The sequence below is a fragment of the Salvia splendens genome, chromosome 4, assembly GCF_004379255.2.
Source record: "Salvia splendens isolate huo1 chromosome 4, SspV2, whole genome shotgun sequence".
Taxonomy (NCBI): domain Eukaryota; kingdom Viridiplantae; phylum Streptophyta; class Magnoliopsida; order Lamiales; family Lamiaceae; genus Salvia; species Salvia splendens.
In genome coordinates, this window is record NC_056035.1 from 35,250,153 (window position 1) to 35,272,782 (window position 22,630).

Genomic DNA, 22,630 nt, shown 5'->3' on the forward strand with positions numbered 1-22,630 from the left:
TTTGTGTTGACTGTGATGACCACTGTGGAACCAGCTGTTTCAAAGTCAAATTTCCCCTTGGATTTGGAAATTGTGTATGGTAGTAATTCTATTAATCAATTCATATTTTCTTTAACAAATGGAATCTGTGAGCTATGTCACAATAATAATAGAAGTGCATTATGCCACGATTTGGCTAAGAGACACACCCAATTATATAAGGACTTCATGATCAAATTTGAGGATGCATTGGAATCATAAGAGGATGCATGCAAACGTCTTCAAAATCCTTAAAATTTACATATAAACTAATGAGAGTTTGATGCAAAGTTCCCAATCAACAAAGCTTTCTTTATATTAGAAAATATTCATCTTGATTAAAATAATTATGTATAAAGTTCCCACTCGTTATTACCCTCAATTAATTTATGTCACTACAAAAAAATTAATGTTTACCGAGTAGCCAAAGTGCGTAAACTAGCATGCACCGAGCATCGAGAGTGCTCGGTATTTACTCATCTACCTTGGAGTTATATGACATGTTCTTATTATGTTTTGTAATTTATCTTCCCTACCAAACTGCTAATGCTAAAGACTAAAGAGTGCTAGTCCACCAAAACAGAGATGGAAATACACAAAGTCATATATCATTAAGAAGTCAATTGTCCAGCTAAATAGATTATACATAACGATTAAATAGGAAACAAATTTCAAACCGATGAAGCTCAAGTGAACTCAGACAAACAAACTATCTCCAACTCAAAACGCCCAAAATTGCAAGAAAATAGCATTTCATCAGAGGCATCAAAGGGACCAACTGAATAAAAAGATTACAGGAAAGCAGAGTAAGTTGAACTTACATTGGAAAAAATTTATATCAGAGCCTGTCTTTCTGAATAAAAATATCAAGTCTGTCATAAAAAATTGTATGACTGAGTAATGCAATTTGTGCCGCCGCGCACAAGCTATACAAAAAAAGAAATGCCTTACAATACGACTGATCTCACATACCATGTCTAATCATTGTCATCTTCTAGTCCACGAAAAGCAAAAGCACCCCTACAATGAAAAACATAGTTTTTGAAAATTTACCATTTTAAGATTAGCAAGTGATATCCATGTGAACGGCTGAATACATTAATCATCTATGGAAAATAATTACTCTCTGATACTTTAGAAGTGTAAATAAAATAAGCTGAAATTACATATTTACCGTGCCATTTTCATTTGCTTCCTTCTGGGTACTGGAATAAGATGTTTCAGTCGGCTTTACAGGTACCTTTCCTGTCTCGTTGTTTTTCTCTTCTCTTACTAGGTTAAAAACTTGAGTGTAACCTTCTGCTGCTGCAGGATCAGTCTCATCCCAGTCACCAAATTTGGGAACAGCAGGGCCTCGATCAGGCTGCCATAAACACGAGAAAATGAGGAAGAGACATGAAAGGTCAACGTAGTAGAAGTAAAACCTCTAGCCAAATGGTATTTAATTTCCACACACTCAGACTACAATGTAATATTTCACAAACTACTAGCATCAAAGGCAGCGAATCTAAAAGGACTAACTCTTCATGAATGGTGTATTTCAAATAATCAGACAAGACTCGAAACCTCACAGTCAAAGATCTCTACAAAGTACCAACTTTAATACTATCATATATACTTGAAACAGCCAAGGAGTTTTTGAAACAATCTACCTTAACCTGTGAACTAATTAATCTCCACAAGAAAGACATAAAAGCAGTTTTTGAAGCATGTGCAAAGAAAATAGGTAAAACATTACTGAGTCATCGCCTCGTGTAACTGATCTCAGCCGAGACCTTCCAGGAGTAGTGGGTGCTAAACTTAGGCTCCCATCAGATGTAGCTTTCCTTTCCCACGAAGGAGAAGAAACTCCAATATTTCGTCCTCCAACTCTTGCCTGGGAATGCGGATGTAGTGGTGAATGATCGGTACTGCGATCAGACCCTACACTGTTCCTTGCATGCCTCTTAGGTGTTTCACCAGCACTCGAGCCACCATAGCGATGGTGAGGTGAGTTGGAACTATTTCTTCGGCCCGCAGTCTCATGACGCAATGGAGAATCAGTTAGCCTTCTCATTTCACCGTCTTCTCTGCTAGACCGCCGATCATGCCTTGGTCTACGGATTTCTATAGGCTTCAACGCTTCTACTTCCAATTTATCACTTCCAGATTGTGAAGAGTTATGCCTTCTATGAGATGCGTCATTTGCAGGTTTAAGATTGACTACATCTGGGGAAATGGTTGATTTCCTTACTTCACCCTCTTCTTGACTAGAAGGTCGCTCATGCTTTGGATTTTTTTCTAAAGATGTTTTTTTATCCTTAGATTCAGCCTCAACACTGTCATCGGGATTCATTTGGTAAATCTGACCACCCTTCTTATCCTTCCTTGCATTATCAAAATACATAGTGTAGGGGATTTCTTCAGTTTCCCAGTCACCGAATTGAGGTACTTGTGCGCGCTGCTCGAAAATCAAGAATCAATATCAAGAGTAGGGCCATGCTATGTCAACTTAGTGAATAGACATTCAACCACTTTGGACAAAAGTAGGCTTCAGTTTGTATTCCAGATAACATTACAAATATCAAACACTGATTGGAAGGAAATACATACAGCAATTACTTGATTATAGCATGCATAAGATGACAAGGTCATAGGCCAACTCTCAGGTGATGAGACAAAAACTTGTTCCAGGGAGGGGATGACGTTAAATTTATAACAACGCAAACATATTTTTCTTACTTCCAGTTCTAGGAATTTTCTATCTCTGTCCCTTTTTGTAAAGGCCAAAACATGGATTTTTCCATCACATGTTACAGTTTGATGATATATATGTATGACACTCAAGGCCATACGGATTTTACTGATCTTGGAGCCTATACCCATATTAACAATTGAAAGCATTAAGAAGATCAAACATGAGCCAAAAACTCAACTTGTTTGTAATTTTTCTATGAAAAATGGAAGCAAACGTGATTTTCTCCTTTGAGCCAGGTTCAAAGTATTCATCAACAGTTAGTTCTCTCTGTTTCTAGTCAGCGTTATAATTCCAAACTAGAGTTCTTTGTTTCTCCTAAACTAGTAATAGAATCCGAGAAGGAAAAACCTAACAATGTTGTGTCAAATTTCACATACTTTCTTGTCCTATACACCTATAGAATTAGAACCTTGTACTTAAACCAGTACAATCAAAATCTGAAAATAACTATACGAACTAGCAGTATAAAATATGAAAAAATGCCAATATTCCCACATTGATAACAATGTAACATAGAATTGTTATGTGTTATTTCTGTTCAGTTTGTGGGAAAATAACTTTCTAGGTAGAAATTTTATCCTATCAACAGTTCAACACACATATTCATGTGTTTTTTCAAGAAATAGAGTACTAGAAAGATAACAACCATAATAATTGTATTACTATTTCTTTGCAGCATTACCCATTAACTTAAGTTTCATGATCACATGACTTAAAGCGATCTAGCTAAACACTTTATGCCTCTGTCTTGCCTCTACAAAACTATTCTTAATAAGATGCTCATCCCATGAAATGAAATCAAACAAGAAGAAAATATCTCGTCAGGGAACGACCAGATCCGAAGTTCATATTTTCATGTAGAGTAGCCTGTTACTATCAGAGTTGTGAAATGATGAATCAACTACAAAATATTAAAAAAAGGCTAACATAATCTATTATAGCTTTAGCATTAACCATTTATTGATGTGTTGCAAGGATCCAGACAAATAGCCATCCACATTGCCTATATTCCTCATACAAATAGCCCGCGTATATAATCAACAAGTAGCAAAAATCACAATAAATCTCAAACCATATTCATCTGCTGACATTAAACAGAAGCAGCCTCCTACCGCACAACAATTTGCAGAGCATAACTCAACTTCTTCAATCAAATCACAACACAAATAAAATAAAATAAATCAACTATTAACAAACGAGGAAACACCAAATCAAATGGAATGCAACCCCAAAGCATTAAAAACGCAGCAAGGTTTAGCATTATGGATCAATTAACAACTAAAAATCGAGCATAGATCAAGAAATAGCACTTACAGCCATAAATCTTTGTGAAAGAAAACCAAAGTTTCGAGCGAGAGGGGCTATAGATTGTAGAAATTGCAGAGGGGGAGCGGCCGTGAAGATTGAGGTGATCAGTTGGAGTGAGAGAGAGAGATAAGAAGTCAAGTTGGAAGTAAAAACACGTCCTGCTTGTGTTTGTGTTTGTGTTGGGTGTATTTAATGACATCTCAGCTGTACAACAATATAATGGATCTAAGAGCATCTCCAATAGCAATAGGACAGCCATAATTTAGCCACAAACTCCTCTTGACATATCATCAAAATTAAAAACTCTCCTGTCACATCAACTGGACAAACAATAGGCTAGCCACAATAAACAAAATTATAAAAAATAAATAATTAACACTCACACAAAATACAGAATTAAATTTACGACACAAATACGTGAAAACTCAATAATAATATTTAATTTAAAAAATACATTAATTAAAAAAAATACATAATTAAAAAAAAGGTAGATTTAAAAAAATACATAATTAAAAAAAAACTAACGTCGTGCAGTCCTCCGCGCTCACAACTCTTCAATTAAATCATTTTGGAGTCGAATATGAGCATCACTTGGCGCATGTCGACATGTGCTTGGAGGCGGCCGACTTCATCGTGAGGTACCTCGCTTCGTACGTTGGGGGCAGCCACGCCGTGGCTTGGACCGGCTTCATTATCGTCGTTGGCCCAACTAGTCAGTTGTACACCTTCATCTTCGACAATCATGTTGTGCATGATAATACAGACGTACATTATATCAGCAATGCAGTCTACATGCCACAAACGCGCTGGACCCCTAATTGCCGCCCATCGAGACTGGAGCACACCAAATGCGCGTTCCACGTCCTTGCGCGCCGACTCCTACCGTTACGCAAAGTAGGCCTTCCTCTCATCTGATGCGCATCTGATCGTCTTCACAAAGACGGGCCACCTAGGGTATATCTCATCCGCCAAGTAGTAGCCCATATCATGCCGGTTGTCGTTGGCGACAAAACTGATGGCCGGACCGACGCCCTGGCACTGCTCGTTGAAAATGGGCGATAAAACTGAAGCCCGTCGGTGACGTCCGACCGGACGTCCGCCATTGGAGATGCTCTTATAGTACTACTATTGTATTACTCCATCCGTCTCACAATAATTGTCACTCTTATTGTGAGCACAAATTTTAAGAAATGTAAAAAAAAGTTGGTTGAAAAAGTTAGTGGAATATGAGACCCACTTTTTTATATTGATTTTATAATAAAATGTAAATGAAAAGAGTTAGTGGATTGTGAGACCTACTTACCATTTATAATAAAAATAAAGTATGATAATTATTGTGGGACGGACCGAAATAGAAAAGAGTAATAATTATTATGGAACAGAGGGAGTATTTAATAAACTAAATTAATGTTTTATGATTTTAATTCAGAGTAACTACTCAGGATTTTGCTATTTGCATATTTGTAGTTTTTGGAATTTAAAAATATCATTTGCAGTATTTGGACTTTGATGTTTGACATTTTTTAATCTTTTATACTTTTATAGGACTGAAATACCCCTAACACATATAGGTCATTTTAACAGTTACTACTTTTTTTACCAACTCATTATTTTATTTTGCATTATATATTAAGTCTTAAATATCTTTTATTTTTATCTTTACTAGTGTTATCCCCGTGCTATGCACGTGCCATTTATTTATTTTTAAATTTTTTCAAATTTTTAAACAGTAAGCTATAAAGAAAATAATATAAATAAATATATATGTAACAATAATTTAATCTTATACAATATAATTACAAATTTAGATTTTTTAAACTAGCCTCTCACGTTTAGATTTTTTAAAATTTGTTAAAAAAATTCTGAATTTGTAGACAAAGAAATGGTTTGTTTGTACAGGTGCAGGAGAAGTATACCAAGGAAATGGAAGCATTGAAGAAAGTAATTGGAAGCATGTTGATGGCTGCGGAGTCTACCAAATTGATATTGATATTGATATTGATCGACAAAATTGAGCGTTTGGGAGTCGCATACCATTTCGAGAAAGAAATTGAAGAGAAGCTCAATCAAGTTTATGATTCTGCAAAGGAAGAAAAAGATGATGACTTATTCACTACTGCGATTCGATTTCGTTTACTTAGAAGTCATCAGTATCATGTTTCTTGCCGTATGTCGATTATATATCATTCATATATTATTGTAAATATTTAAATATCACCTATTTTCGGTAGGATAATATATAGAGTAAGGGCCAAAAGTGATCCTAAACATATACACGATTTTACGATTATGATCCTAAATATTATCTTTTGAATTATTTTATCCTGAACAATTGAAAACGAGACGGATTTGGTCCTTTTTGGACGGCGCCGTCTAAAACTAACAGTCAGCCCCTGTTTATGTGATTTTGACTAGATTAAGTTACTAATTACGTTTTTTAGCACCTAATTTTATAACCTAATATTTTGTTTGCAAATTTTTTAATGTAAAATACTTTTAACTACCAAAAAATGCAAAAAATACAAAACTAAAAAAAATTTCTCTTTTACGTTTCTCATTCTGAATTAAGAAGGCAATTTACACAAATTGAAACCTAATTCCAAAAAAAAAATTAAAAAATAGAATCAGCGCAGATTCACGTTGCCGCAGTTGGTGATGGGGCAGACGAGCGAACACGGTGGGATTGCAGAAGCTTGAAGGCGGAAAGAGTTTAGAAAGGGAAGGAGGAGAAGAAGTCGAGAGAGGTGAGTTCGCCGTGGAGAAAAAAATAGGAGGAGGAGATGGCCGCTACGTGCTGTCGCACGGAGGAGACGACAGCTGCACTGGCGGCAGAGTGAGATAATCAGCGACGAGAATGTGGAAGAAGAAGGAGGCGCCCCCTCTCCTTTCCAATAATATTTTTAGTTTGCTAGGGTTAAAGGACATCATCTTCTCTAAAAAAATTTAGAATAATAATTCTAATTCTAAATTGTTTTGAAACAATTAATAAATTCTAATTCAAAAACCTAATCCGGTCAAAATCAACTAAATAGTCGTTGATTGTTAGTTTTAAATGACGCCATTTAAAATCGTCATATGTTCTTTACTCAAATATATATCACTTTCATATTAACACATGCATGCAGGTGTTTTCAACAAATTTGTCGAGAAAGACTGCAAATGGAAATCAGAAAGGCTTAGCAGCGACATGGAAGGCATGCTAAGTTTGTACGAGGCAGCTCATGTCCGTATCCACGATGAAAAAATATTAGACGAAGCTGCGAAATTCACGGTTGATCAATTGAAGAAAATGTTACCAACACTAGAGTCTCCCATAAAAGAGAAAGTGGAGCAAGCTTTAAAGCACTCCATTCATTTTAAATAGACTAAAGTCTCAATTTGGTCCTTAACATATTGCGTTTTTTTATTTTTGTCCAAAACATTATCTTTTGAATTATTCGGTCCCTCACATTTGAAATCGGATAACATTTGGTCCATTTTGGACGGTTCTGTCAAATTTTTGACGGTTTTAATTACCGGGTCACAAATCCGTCACTAATCCGTCACAAATCCGCCACTAATCCGTCACTGAATTGCGAAACTATCCCTGCGGTGTACAGAATTTACTCAATCTCGCATCGCGCGGCCAGCTCTGTGAAGCAGTTGACGCCTTGCCCTATTTATCTAAAGGAGGCGTTTTGCTCAACTACAAAACCATCGCCTCTCTCCTCCGCCGAATTGCCGATGAGAAGTCGCTCAAGGCGGGGAAATTGGTGCACCTCCATTGGAAGCTGACAAGATCGAAGCATCCCGACACTTTCCTTGCCAATCATTTGATAGAAATGTATGCGAAATGCGGCGATCATTCTTGGGCGCGGGAGGTGTTCGACAAAATGCGCGTGATGAATTTGTATTCTTGGAATAATATGCTCTCTGGTTACGCGAAGCTGGGGATGGCGAAGGCTGCGCGGAAGGTGTTTGATAAAATTCCGGAGAGAGATTTCGTCAGTTGGAACACGATGATAATGGCGTATGTGCAGAGCGAGAGGTTAGATGAGGCTGTAAGTTGTTATTTGGAGCTGAGAAGGTCGGATTGTGGGTATAATGAGTATAGCTTTGCTGGGGTGTTGACGGTTTTTGTGAAGTTGAAGGCTTTGTGGTTGTTAAAGCAGCTGCATTGCCAAGTTTTTGTACTTGGATTCTTGACAAATGTTGTTCTATCGAGTTCTGTGATGGATGCGTATGCGAAATGTGATGAGATGGGAGATGGGAGATGGGAGAAGGTTGTTCGATGAGATGAAATGGAGGGATGTTCTTGCTTGAATGTGGTGAGATGGGAGAAGGTTGTTCGCGAGTATTAGTGACGGATTTGTGACCCGGTAATTAAAACCGTCAAAAATTTGACGGAACCGTCCAAAATGGACCAAATGCGATCCGATTTCAAATGTGAGGGACCAAATAATTCAAAAGATAATGTTTTGGACCAAAATAAAAAAAAACGCAATATGTTAAGGACCAAATTGGGACTTTAGTATTTTAAATATACGGTTTAACATTTCCATTTACGAAAGTGAGGATGGAACGGATGATAGATCACTTCTCAAACTAGCCAAAATAAATTTCAATTTCTTGCAGAATATCTACAGGAAAGAACTGGCTGAATTAACCACAGTGAAAATCAATTATATATGTGATTCTTGACCTTAATTAGTTTAAGACATGCTTTAATTTGTGGGTATTTTGGTGAAGGTGGTGGGATAAATTCGACCTAAAGAATAAATTGTCATATGCAAGAGACAGAATTGTAGAATGTTATCTTTGGGGAACTGCCTTCCGCTACGAACCTCAATACTCTTACGTTCGAGTAGCTGTCGCCAAAAACACGCAACTTGTGTCAATTATGGATGACACTTATGATAATTATGCTACACTCGAAGAAGATGAGCTTTTTACCGCAATTTTGGATAGGTACGCAATAATATACTCCGTACTTATATATACACATGCACGTGCATATAATTTTTTTAAAATCATATAATAAGAATAATTTTCTACCTAAGATCTTTCAAAATTGTACAATATGTAAGCTCCAATATATATTGCACGCACTATTTTACTACCTGTAGTTATACACTCCATGTGATGAAGAAAAAATTAGAGTGAAAGTAATTATCACACTTTTAATTTTCTCAGGTGGACTTTGAATGAGATTGATGTGCTCCCGGATTATATGAAAGTTGTTTATAGATTCATTATGAGTATATATGAAGATTTAGCACTAGATGCAGAAAAGCAAGGAAAATCCTTCGTTGTTCCTTACTACACAGAAACAGTATGGCTTAGTATTAATTTCCACTTCAGTTTACACAAGTTTATTTGAAAAATCAAAGGCGTGCATTAACCGAAAAGTAATGTTTAAATTAGAAACATAGTATATATGTTTTGAATTTCGGGACATTAATGTTTGTTTTGTGAGAATAAGGTGAAAGAGATTGGTAGGGCTTACAACAAAGAGCAGAAATGGATCATGGAAAGGCAAATGCCAGGTTTTGAAGAGTATATGAAGAATTCAATGATTACGAGCTGTATCTATGTGTTGTTCACATCTCTTGTCCCTGGCGTGGAATCTGTTGATGAAAAAGCAGTTCAATGGCTGCTCAGTGAGCCCAACGTCGTAATCTCCGCTGCTAAGATGGGCCGAACCAACGATGACTTAGGCAGCCATGAAGTAAGAGATGCTAATAAAATGGGATGATTGTCATTCAAATCACAGAATTTGTATTAACAAGCGCGAGAATAGGGATGGAAAACTGGCAAAGGTTATGAATTGGTACATGAAAGACAAAGGTGTATCGAAGGAAGAGGCTATTTGTGAGTTTGTGGAATTTATTGAAAATGGATGGAAGGATATTGATGGGGTACGTACTAAACAAGCCCAATAGCAGTGACGGCCCATCAGCCCAAAGCCCAAGGAAGAGTATCAGTTCGGCATTACCAAAGAGTTCGGCCCCAGCCTACAGCTCGGTAAAAGCCAACCAATCAGTTCGGCATTACCAAAGAGTTCGGCTCCAGCCTACAGCTCGGTAAAAGCCGACCAATCAAGCTCTACTCTCAGATCGGCAAAAGCTGCTCGGCGATAGTTCAGAAGTTCGGTCTCAGTATTCGACCGAACTGGGAGATAGTGGACTCATGCAGAACCTCCACGACCTCCACTACATGATCTATTTAGTGGTGTCAACTCATGCAGGATAGCGGACCAAACAAAGAGATAGTGGACCCATGCAGGATCTCATGACCTCCACGACATCCACTAACTTAGTTAGTGGTGATGCAAGCCACGACCTAGTTAGTGGTGATGCAAGCCACGATCTTAGTTCAATGTATAAATAGAACTTAGATCAGATAGAAGAGGGCTTCTCTAGACATAAAATATCATATAGCAAGTCTGTATTTGTAAGCTGGAAAACCAGATCAAGCAATACAATCTTGCCCTCCTTTCTTCCCGTGGACGTAGATTTACCTCAGTAAATCGAACCACGTAATTCCTTGTGTCGTGATCTATATTCATTACCTGCATTTACTACTATCAAAAATTCGCCCAACCATCACTGGCGCCGTCTGTGGGAAACAGAGAACCAAATTTGTGATAAAGCGAGTTTTTGATCCTCTTCCACCAAAAAAATGCATACCAGATCACGTAACACCCATAATACCGTTCGTGATAATCATGAGGAAGCTAGTCCAGCCCGCAGGTCTGGAAAACAGCCTCGGGAGAAATCTACTTCCAGTTCTCACGGAGAAGGAACAAGCCGCTCAAAGACTCATCGCACCGAGTCGTCCCAGCAGCCCGATTTGAACGAGGCTGTCAAATTGTTTTTGGCCGAGAAGCAGGAAGAGTTCTTAATCTTCCTGCAAAAGAGCCAAAAGCCGGAGACGAAAACGGTGGATTCTCCCTCCTCATCCAGACATGAAAGTCACTACCGCAGTAGTGCTGTGTCTTCCAGGAAGAAGAATCCTCAACCCCGACATGTTCCTGTTCCTCCTCGGCACCGGAATCACAGGAGAACTCCATCTCCTCCATAACGAAGAGATGTCGGGTTCGCCATGTACGGAGCATTGAAGACTCCGTTCTCGGACGATATCACCCGAACTCCCTTGCCACAGAACTACCGAACTCCGTCGATGACTTATGACGGGTTAGTGGATCCTCATGATTTCTTGGGACGCTATCAGTATAACATGGCGAACCAGGGTCTCAATGAGGTCCATATGTGCAAGCTGTTTCCCGAGCTGCTTATCGGGAACGCAAGAAGGTGGTTCGATAGCCTCCCCCAAGGCAGCATTAGATCTTACCGAGATCTAATGGATGCTTTCCACAGGAGGTTCTTTCAGAAAGCGGAAGCCCGAATCACTTCGGCTCAGCTGCTTTCTATACGTCAAGGTCGCGACGAAAAGATCAGCGACTTTATGACGAGATTCCACCAGGAATGCCTACAAGTAGATGATCTCAATGATCTACTTGTCATTTCGGCATTCCAAAATGGAATCCTGCCCGGAGCTCTCTACAGAAAGCTCGTGGAATGCAGTCCGCAAACAGCTCAAGAGATGTGGGACATTGCGGACCAGTTCTCTCGTGCCGATGAGGCAGACCGTCGCAAACGGTCTTTAGACAGCTCATCCCGAGGAGACAGGAGGAAGCCCGATCATAGCGATCAGGGACATCCTCGCCGAACTCCTTTTGGCGATCAGGGACATCCTCGCCGAACTCCTTTTGAAAGGATTCAAAGGACTCCGGTGCAAGACCGATTGGGGCCACGTCTCAATCCTGAGAAGCCGCCCGCTCAGTTCGTACCATTGAACAAGTCGAGAGCGGAAATTTTCGAACTGCATTCCGATATGTTCGAAAAACCAAAGCGGATGACGAAATCGGCCGCGCGTCGACCTCAGGATCAATATTGCTCCTTCCATCAAGACCACGGTCACGATACCGAGGAGTGCCGACATTTGGCTGCAGGTATTGACGCTCTTGTGAAAGCAGGAACGTTAAAAAAATACCAAATCAAGCAGCCGAAAAAGAACAAAAAGCAGAGAGGTGCAAACTGCGCTCCTCAGGATCTGAAAAAGCAACAGGACCCCGAAGACGATGACGAGCTGCAATATGATGGAGTAATCCTGACTATTGATGCTCTCCCTGCCGGGAAGACTAAATCGTCCCTGAAGTCAGAGCGCAGAGGCTCCAATCGAGAGGAGCCAACGCATAAAAGGCTGAAGCAGGACGAAGTGATTACATTTTCAGATGCAGATCCCGTCCCGGCCATCTCTCCTCATCAAGACGCTATTGTCATCCAAGCCGGAGTGGCAAACAAACTGATCCACATAGTGTTTGTGGATACCGGAGCGTCAGTCAGCGTTCTTTTTAAAGAATGTTTCGATAAATTAGAAGTGGATCCAGCTCGGCTCAGTCCGGCTCCACTTCCTCTGAAAAGTTTCGCCCAGGAGGACACCCGCCCTGAAGGTATTATCAGCCTTCCGATCACGGTGGGAAAAGCGCCTACAAGCTCCAGTACGATGATCGAGTTCTTTGTGGTAAAAGCTCGGTCCCCGTACAACATCATCTTGGGAAGAGACTGGCTCAACGCAGTTCGGGCCGTTTGCTCTACTTATCACCTCACCATCAAGATTCCCACTAAAGGTGGGATAGCGGTCATCCGAGGTGATCAAAAGAGAGCAAAAGAGTGTCTGCAGATTGCGCTTAAAAGTGCCGAGCAATCAGATCGGCATCATCAAGCATAGCAATCACAGCAGCCGGAGTCAGAGGCAAGCGAAATGACCGAAGTCATACCAGAGTCGAACTCAATGACCGTTCAGTTATACGAAGATGATCCATCCAGAACGGTCAAGATCGGTTTCGCGGGAACGCCCCTACTCCGGGAAAAGACCATCCAGCTCCTCAAGGAGTACAAAGATGTCTTTGCATGGTCTCCGTTGGACATGACCGGAGTGCCCCCTGAGGTAATCACTCATCGATTAAATATTGATCCTTCAGTCCGGCCAATAAAACAGAAGCAAAGACTCTTTGCGGCAGAAAGAAATCAAGTCATCCATGACGAAGTCCGCCAATTATTGAAAGCGGATGTATTATTCGAGGTGAAATATCCTTCTTGGGTGGCCAATCCTGTGATGATCAAGAAAAAAGAAGGAGGATGGCGGATGTGCATAGATTTTACCGATCTAAACAAGCACTGTCCTAAAGATTGCTATCCCCTTCCGAACATAGATAAAAAGTAGAAGCTTTGATCGGCTTCGAAATTTTCTGTTTTCTTGATTTATACAAAGGCTACCACCAAGTTTTAATGGATGAGAATGATGCTTCAAAAACGGCTTTCATTACTGACTTCGGCATCTTTGCTTATAAAAAGATGCCATTCGGTTTAAAGAATGCCGGAGCCACATATCAAAGGATGGTAGATAAGCTTTTTCGGCATTTGATAGGAAAAGAGGTTGAAGTGTATGTCGACGACATAGTCGTCAAAAGCAGAAGCACTTCGGAGTACGAAGACAACCTCAAATCCACCCTCGACGTGCTCAAAAAAGCCAACCTCAAACTCAATCCCCAAAAATGTACCTTTTTGGTAGATTCGGGAAAGTTTCTGGGTTGTTGGGTTTCAAAGGACGGACTCAAGGCAAATCCCTCAAAAGTTCAAGTTGTTCTGAACATGGCGATGCCGAAGTCCATACATGATGTGCAAAGGCTAACTGGATGTCTAGCCGCACTGAATAGATTCCTTTCCCAAGCAGCCGAAAAGCAACTACCGTTCTTCAAAGTGTTGAAAAAGGCACCAAAGTTTGAGTGGGGAGCCGAGCAGAAAAAGGCTTTTGACGAGCTCAAAAGTTATTTAGCCAAGCTTCCAATTCTCTCTGCTCCAACAGATGCCGAAGTGATATTCTTATACTTAGCGGCATCAGATCAAACCATTAGCGCGGTGCTTGTACGAGAAGAAGGCCTAAAGCAGCTTCCCATCTACTTTACAAGCCGAGCATTAAGAGGTCCAGAAACAAGGTATCAACCTCTGGAAAAAATTGCTCTGGCGTTAGTAAATGCAGCAAGGAGACTGCGGCCATACTTCTATGCTCACAAGGTATGCGTCTTAACCGATCTGCCACTTCGGCAAGTTTTGACCAAGCCAGAAGCATCAGGCAGAATCGCCAAATGGGCCATAGAGTTGGGAGAACACTCAATAGAATATCTACCTCGGAAAGCCATCAAGGGACAAGCCTTGGCAGATTTTCTTGCAGAAGCAAAGTTCGATCAAGCAATCCCTGTTATTGCCGAACAGAAAAATCCTGCCAATGACGAACTAACACAGCCCCAAGAATCCGAAGTAGAACCGCCGGACTGCTGGAGTGGATTCGTAGATGGAGCTTCGAATAAGACGGGAAGTGGAGCTGGTATTCTACTTATCGCTCCCGACGGACACGAGGTAACTTATTCACTTCGGTTCTTATTCCCAACTACTAATAACGAAGCCGAATACGAAGCCCTCCTTGCCGGACTTCAATTAGCGCAAAGTCTATTTGTCAAATCTCTCAAAATCCATTGTGATTCACAAGTCATAGTGAATCACATGCTGGGTACAAGTGAAGCCCGAGATGAGAGGATGAAAAAATACTTGGACAAAGCGCAAAGCATTAGCCGAAGTTTCTCTTATTTTCGGATAATCCGCATTCCCAGAGCGGAAAACAGCCGAGCAGATACTTTAAGTAAGTTGGCCTCATATCCGAGCTCAAAGGTGGAGGAATTACTACACCGAAGCATTGATGAAGCTGAGGTACATTCAGTAACCAGCTCGCCGAACTGGATGACGCCGATCTTACAGTATCTAGATCAAGGACAACTGCCCGAGGATAAGAGAGAAGCTCGGAAAATCACATGCCGAGCACTTCGGTATGAACTTCATGAAGGAGTCCTATACAGAAAGTCCTACCTTCAACCGTTATTGCGATGTGTAGGACCAGAAGAGACGGACTACATCCTTAGAGAAGTTCATGAAGGATCTTGCGGTAGCCACATCGGAGCTAGAGCTTTAGCTAAAAAAGTTCTGAGATGGGGATATTATTGGCCAACTTTGGTACAAGAAGCAGTGCAGCTCGTCAAGACATGTACGAAGTGCCAAATTCATGCAAATATCCCAAGGATGCCGCAGACCGATCTATGTGCTATGCAAAGCCCTTGGCCTTTTATGCAATGGGGCATAGACATAGTAGGACCACTACCACAAGCTCCTCGGCAAATGAAATTCCTTATCGTTGCCGTGGATTACTTCACGAAGTGGGTGGAGGCTGAACCATTAGCTACGATAACGAGCTCGAAGGCATTGGATTTCGTCTGGAAGAACATAGTGTGCCGATTTGGCATACCCCACATCCTCATTTCGGATAATGGGACTCAGTTCACCGACAAGACATTCAAGAATTGGTGCCAAGAGCTGAATATTCAACAGCGGTTCACTTCGGTCTCCCACCCACAAGCAAACGGACAAACGGAGGTAACAAACCGTATCTTGGTGAAAGGGTTAAAAGCTCGGTTAGAACAAGCCAAAGGACAATGGGTAGAAAATCTCCCTCAAGTCCTATGGTCCTACCTAACTACACCCAAAACCTCCAACGGTGAAACTCCGTACAGTCTGGTGTACGACACTGAAGCCGTGATTCCGGTTGAGATCGGCATACCCAGTCCCCGAACTCTTAATTTCTCAGCAGAAATGAATGATGACGGACTGAGAGCCGAACTAGATCTGGCCGAAGAAAGAAGAGAATTGGCCTGCATAAAAGCAGCCAAGTACAAGGAGCAAGTAGCCCGGTATTATAACCAAAGGGTGAAAAAGCTGCAATTTCAAGTGGGAGATCTCGTCTTGAGAAACAACGAAGTAAGCCGAGCAGAAAAGCTGGGCAAACTCGAACCCACATGGGAAGGTCCATATCGGGTGTCAGAAGTCCTCGGCAAAGGGTCTTACAAATTGACTCACATGTCAGGAGAACAAGTACCCCGAACATGGTACATTTCCAACCTCAAGAAGCTCCATTTGTAAGAGACAGTCCGGTCAGTCAGTCTTGTGTCTAGTTCGGTCCTAGGGGTATGTGCTTTCTTTGTTTTTTACTTGTTTTTTATGTTTGTCTATGTGCGTTTTGTTCGTCTATGTGCGTTTTGTCTGTCTATATGCGTGTCGTCTCTTACAAATGTTACTGAGGTATCTTGTTCTTCGAAGGCTGATCCCCTTTTTAGAACATATATAAGCCAACGATTGTGAGTCCAAGCTTCTAAGGAGGATACAAGACCACAATTCAGCTTAAGAAACAAGCAGTTCGTCTGAAACGAACTGCAACAAAGGGAAAGTCCGATCCACGCGATAAAACTCGCCGAACTAGGACAAGGGAAAGTCCGATCCACGCGATAAAACTCGCCGAATTAGGACAAGGGAAAGTCCGATCCCCAAATTAGGACAAGGGAAAGTCCGATCCGAGCGATAAAACTCGCCAAATTAGGACACAAGCTTAGTCCGGTCAAAGAAATTTACTTCATAAGACCAAAGACGAGTCCGGTCAAAGAAATTTACTTCATAAGACCAAAGACGAGTCCGGTCAAAGAAGTTTATTTCATAAGACCGAGGATCAAGTCCGGTCAAAGAAGTTTACTTCATAAGACCAAAGACGAGTCCGGTCAAAGGAGCTTACTTCATAAGACCGAGGACGAGTCCGGTCAAAGAAGTTTACTTCATAAGACCGAGGACGAGCACGATGAAATTTTTTCGCTGAGCTGTAAATACGCAGTGATAGAAGCGAAATGAAGATTTCATTTATTAAAACTTGTTCGGCATACAACTCCGCTGCCCTACGAGAAGGCGTTACGCTATTACAAAGGACTATTCTACTGTCCCTGGTTGCTAAAGTTGAGCCATCTATTCACAAAATCCTCGTGAAGCCGAGTTCGGGCGTTCCGGGCAGCTGAAGAATAAGCAGGTCGACGAGATGCTCTGATCGACCTACCGCCTCTTCCTTGAGTCCGGGAAGTACTGGCACCTCGGCGGCGAAGAGTCTCTTCACGAAGCATTTGTTGATCTTGCTCACTCATAATCACAGCTCCTCTACGAACTTCAGTCCGTCCTTGTCTTGACGTTTCCGGTTGCTCCTGAGTCCGTTCTCGTCTTGACGTTTCCGGTTGCTCCTGAGTTCGTTGCTGATTTGGAGTAGGATTTTGAGCAAGTGGATCAGAGGTTTGAGCTGGAGTATGAGCATCTGTTGGCGGGAAATGCCTAAGGAATCTCTCGATTGAAGGACGCCGGGAAAGAACGATGTCGTACCGAGAAGCCCATCGCCGCAATGATTTCACAACTTGTTGGCAAGCCGAGCTCTCCAGCGCATTGTTCCTCCGGAGTACGTGATATTCCTCCCACAGTTCGTCAACTCGTTCCTGAACTTCAGAGATGGTCATTCCCCCGCGCCTGCTGATGAAATCCTCATATGCAGTCCTCTCAGCGACGGCAGTGTTCAGCTCGGCCTCCAGATCTTTCTTTTCGGACTCTAAGTCCTTATTGTCGGCCTCCAGCTTCACTAAACAAGCCAAGAGTTCGTCATTCTTCATCTGGTCAGCTATGGCTTTTTTCTCAGCTTCGTCTAAAGCGGAAGAGTACAGCCGCTTCCAGTGAAGTACCTCCAGCTCCTTAAAGAGTTAAGAATACAAAGCAGCTATGTCAGTTCGGCATTTCAGTTTACTGAGCAGGTAGTAAACCACAACAGGAGTAAAAGAGAGTACGAAAAGCTATACGAAGACACAAGTGCAGAAAGAAGAATTTTTTCATTCATAAGAAAAAATTTTTTACACAAGGAGGGCTTCAAGGCCATTTTACAAGAAGGAAGAAACTAAACTAAGAGAAGGGAGACGAAATCATACTTCGCCAGCTTCGTCTCCGGCTCCTCGGTGAGGTTCAGCTTCCTTCTCCTTGTCTGCCTCAGCTTCAGCCTCGGCCTCCCTGCTCCCCCCAGCCTGCTCGGTGCCCCCATCACCGATCAGCAGCACCTCTTGCTCGGCCTGCCTGTCTCCGGTCTGCTGATCAAGCTGCTCGGTCTCACCCTCTCCGTGGAAAATTGGAGCGGGTGAAACTGGCCCTAAGGAGGCAAAGATAGCCTCCATATTCTCGTCCCGGTCAGCTCGGCAACTACGAACTCGGTCAGCAGAAAGCAGGACCGAGGACGAAGCAAGCTCCTCAAGGAGCGGCAGACTCTGGAGACGAGCTGCTATCTCTCGGCCGTACAGCGGCAGAACGACTTCGGGCCCCTGCTCGGCATTATCGGTCATCAGTTTCAGCAGATCACCGACAAAGGCCGAAAATTGATTGCTCAGAAAGAGTTTCTCCGCGAAAGCACGGAGAACCTCCCCTTGGGCAACCACGGCGGCAACATCCCTCCGTTTCGTCTGCTCTCGCTGGATGACGAGCTGGTTTTTGGCAAACTGGGCTTCATCCTGGGCCGAGATCCTAGCAGCTCTGGCCTTCTCAAAGTCTGCCTTAGCCTGTTCGGCCTGGTGACGAGCAGCCGCCAACTTCCTCTGCATTTCAGCATAATCGTTGGACGCTTTGGAGAGTTCAACGGCGACGAGCTTGGAGAGCATATCGTTCCTCTGAAAATGGAAAAAGGAAAAAGTCAACCGAGGGGCCACAAAAAATACAGGAAAAAAGCAAGGCCAGAAAATCAAGAAGACAATTCACCTCGGCGAAGTCCGTGGGCCATAAAAATGGCTCACAGATATGCTCCGAAGGAGGCGCCAAGACCACGTCTTTCTCTGGCGCTCTTGGGGGCTTCTGGGTCTTCCCCTTCCTACTTGCCGAAGTCGACTCCGGCTTCTTTGGATCCGAAGAGGTCTTTTGCCTCTTCGGATTCTTCTCGGCATCAGGCGCCGAGCTGGTAGACTTCTCTTTCTCCGGCTCCTTAAGCTCGGAGGATTTGCGGCTAATCTTATTCAGCATGTACACTGCCAAAAAGCAAGAAAGCAAAGTTAGTTTTCGCCACAAAAGCAGTAAGGCACAAAAAAGAATTCCTCACCCTCGGTCTCTTCATCCGAAGACGAGGAGTCGAACACGAAGTCGCCCTTGACGAGCTCAGACTCCAGGTACTGCTTCCTAATCATAGGAATCTTATTGAGCTCGCCCTCGAGCTCGTCCAACGGTTCTAACCGAGGATGAGGAATCACGGACTTCGGCCCTCTCCAAGGAAAGCCCGGAGCCGCTGTCCTATTATAAAAAAAGAAGCGATGTTGCCACTTTGGCCACTTGGTTTTGCAGAAGGCCCTAAAAGGCTGTAAAGGGATCAAGTAAAACCAAGATCCTTTTCTCTTAAACTGGAAAAAATTAAGGATTGCCCTCAGAGACAGATCCTTGTCTAGCCTACGCAGTTCGGCAGCAAAGGCCGATAAGTGCCTCCAAGAGTTCGGAGTCACCTGACCTAAAGGGAGTTGAAAAAATCTAGCAGCTCTACAAAGGCAGGGGGAAGAGGGAAACGAAGCCCGCATTCCAAGCCGGCTTCATAAACGGTGGCGTAACCCTCCGGCGGCGAGTCAGCCCTATGAAGGTCGTCGGGAATCGCAACCTTCCCCCCAGGAAAAAAATATTTTTCGTGTAAGGATATCACAGTATCCTTACTCAAGATGCTGTGAAAATACTCTACGGTCTTCTCCCCGGATTCCTTCCGGCTAGAAGACCCCTTATCCCCTTTCCTACCGCTACCTGACTCAGAAGAAGAAGAAGAAGACATGGTTCTTACTCTTTGAAAGTCTGAAGAAATTCTGAAGAAATTCTCGAAAGCGGAAGGAAATTTTTACGCAAAAGAGAGAGATTGCAGAAGAAGCAATAGCAAAAGTGTTCAACTGATGAAGAAAGGACGTATTTATCAGATTCGGAGAAGATTTCAAAATCATCGCACCGTTTCGAATCCCACCTTTTCAGGATTCAACGGCCGGATTTTACTGTCGCATTTAATGCAGTCACGCGCAAGGCACGTCCCCTGACGTCAGCCTCCCCCGTACCTTTATCCAGAATGCCGAAGTGACTCGCTTCGCCGAAGTGATTCACTTCGCTTTTCGGGGGGGTAGTGATGGGGTACGTACTAAACAAGCCCAATAGCAGTGACGGCCCATCAGCCCAAAGCCCAAGGAAGAGTATCAGTTCGGCATTACCAAAGAGTTCGGCCCCAGCCTACAGCTCGGTAAAAGCCAACCAATCAGTTCGGCATTACCAAAGAGTTCGGCTCCAGCCTACAGCTCGGTAAAAGCCGACCAATCAAGCTCTACTCTCAGATCGGCAAAAGCTGCTCGGCGATAGTTCAGAAGTTCGGTCTCAGTATTCGACCGAACTGGGAGATAGTGGACTCATGCAGAACCTCCACGACCTCCACTACATGATCTATTTAGTGGTGTCAACTCATGCAGGATAGCGGACCAAACAAAGAGATAGTGGACCCATGCAGGATCTCATGACCTCCACGACATCCACTAACTTAGTTAGTGGTGATGCAAGCCACGACCTAGTTAGTGGTGATGCAAGCCACGATCTTAGTTCAATGTATAAATAGAACTTAGATCAGATAGAAGAGGGCTTCTCTAGACATAAAATATCATATAGCAAGTCTGTATTTGTAAGCTGGAAAACCAGATCAAGCAATACAATCTTGCCCTCCTTTCTTCCCGTGGACGTAGATTTACCTCAGTAAATCGAACCACGTAATTCCTTGTGTCGTGATCTATATTCATTACCTGCATTTACTACTATCAAAAATTCGCCCAACCATCAGATATAACTGCAGAGTGGGCTAAGGGAAGCAGCTGTGTGTGTAAGGAAATGGTGGAAATGCTCCTTAACTACTGCCGCATGGCTGAGATCACTTACAATAACAAACAAGATGGCTACACCGATCCTAAAAACTATTTGGGGCCACTGATTGCATCTCTTTATGTGGATCCTCTCCACATTTAATTGTGCAATTTAACATCTTTTATCGAGTCGTTAGTCCAGTTAATTGCGTCGACTATTTAATTTTATACAATAATTTCCGGGTTTTCTTTGTCGGTTCTTTCTCGGATCGAATGAAGAGTGTCGCACCGCATAGGGTCTAGATATTTATAGTCTTGTTATTCCTTTTACAGTTTAACAAATATAATTACTTTCTTCAAAACCCTGATTTGCCTTCTCCTACCCTTTCTGTCTACCGTACGTTAGGGCATCAATAACCCCGTCCCCATTTCCGGCCCCAAGTCCCCTCCACGTCATCATTCCTCTACAGTTGCGGCCCAGGCCCCAACTGCTGTAACCCTGGAGGTTGCGGCCCGGGCCGCAACTAATAAATGACACTATTCACAACTCCAACCTATTTTGAACGTAAAATAAAATACGTTGAGCAATTATAACACGAGCAATTCATTTTTATTACAAAAATAATAAATTATAAACTAAAAAATATACAAAAAATTAGAGTAATAAAAAAAATGCAAAAAAAAAATAAAAAAATTAAAATTCTGCAATACACGTTGCCCTTCTCCATCTCCTTCTTCCTCTTCCTTCTTCTTCCCCCTCTCCCCCTTCTTCTTCTTCTTAAAAATGCAAAAAATAAAAAAAAATTAAAATTGATGAAAAAAACGTCGCCCCTCTCCATCTCCTTCTTCTTCCTCTTCCTCCTTCTTCCCCCTCTCCCCCTTCTTCTTCTTCTTCTTCTTAAAAATGCAAAAAAAAAAAATTTAAAATCGATGAACAATAGCGGCCCGTCACCGTGCAACCCCCTCCCGGGCCGGGACGCGGGACGCTCCCCAGGCCGGTCACGCGTCACCGGGACGGGCCTGAGCCGTGCCGCCCTTCCGTGTAATGCATGGGACGGGCCGGGACTCGCGAGATGCGGCCCGGCCCCTTGCGTTACGCATGCTCTTACCTCCTCGGGACACCGTATGACGTCAATATAGGATACAGTAGGTTAACAGTACAATACACACAAATGTTTTAAATAAAAAATCAAACACAACACCATCGTATAAATTTTTTTAAAAAAATTAATTGTTGGATCCATCCAAGTTAAAATGATAATTGATTTATTAATTTTAGTTAGAATTTATTTATTACAAATTGGAGTTTGTATTGGACAGATTGTTAGGAAATAAAGACAATAAATCGAGCCATAAACATACAAACTTGTTTACCCACTTTGATACGATAATGTATTGATATCGTGAGGACATTGCGTATAACAAGAGGTAGATTTGGTTTAGTTTGTGCTTGGATTTATCATAGTTTTCCTTGCTTTTATATATGTGTGTTTTCACCAATATGTAACCCGTTTGTCGAGTTTTGCCGTGGAAAAGAGCAAAAATAGGTGAAATAAGAGAAGTCTTCGAATTGACAAGTTTTGGAGTACAGAGAATGTCACTCGCTCGAAACTTTAAAAGCTTATTATTTTAACAAAGAGTGAACTACTTCATTAGTCCCCACTCCATAACGTTTGGGGTCGTAGCACTATAGACCCCTAACAACAACAAAAAATATCGGATGACCCTAA

At 42.2% G+C, this 22,630-nt stretch overlaps 1 protein-coding gene and 1 pseudogene across 3 annotated transcripts; one reads left to right on the forward strand and one right to left on the reverse strand.

Moving 5' to 3' along the window:
* Positions 1 to 610: 610 nt before the first annotated feature.
* LOC121799661 (RPM1-interacting protein 4-like) lies at positions 611 to 4,234 on the reverse strand. Of its 3 annotated transcripts, none has more exons than XM_042199094.1 (5): positions 4,070 to 4,234; positions 1,757 to 2,458; positions 1,193 to 1,381; positions 991 to 1,038; positions 611 to 796 (listed from the first exon to the last, which is right to left on the reverse strand). In XM_042199094.1, the coding sequence occupies exons 1-4, from the start codon at positions 4,073 to 4,075 to the stop codon at positions 1,006 to 1,008; spliced, it is 930 nt and encodes a 309-aa protein (XP_042055028.1). In that variant the 5' UTR covers positions 4,076 to 4,234; the 3' UTR covers positions 611 to 796; positions 991 to 1,005. The 3 variants fall into 3 exon arrangements, with proteins under 3 accessions (XP_042055028.1, XP_042055027.1, XP_042055026.1); XM_042199093.1 differs by having other exon boundaries at positions 611 to 890; XM_042199092.1 differs by having other exon boundaries at positions 611 to 1,038.
* Positions 4,235 to 5,114: 880 nt separating this feature from the next.
* On the forward strand, positions 5,115 to 21,063 carry LOC121801058 (annotated as a pseudogene).
* The last annotated feature ends 1,567 nt before the right edge of the window (positions 21,064 to 22,630 follow it).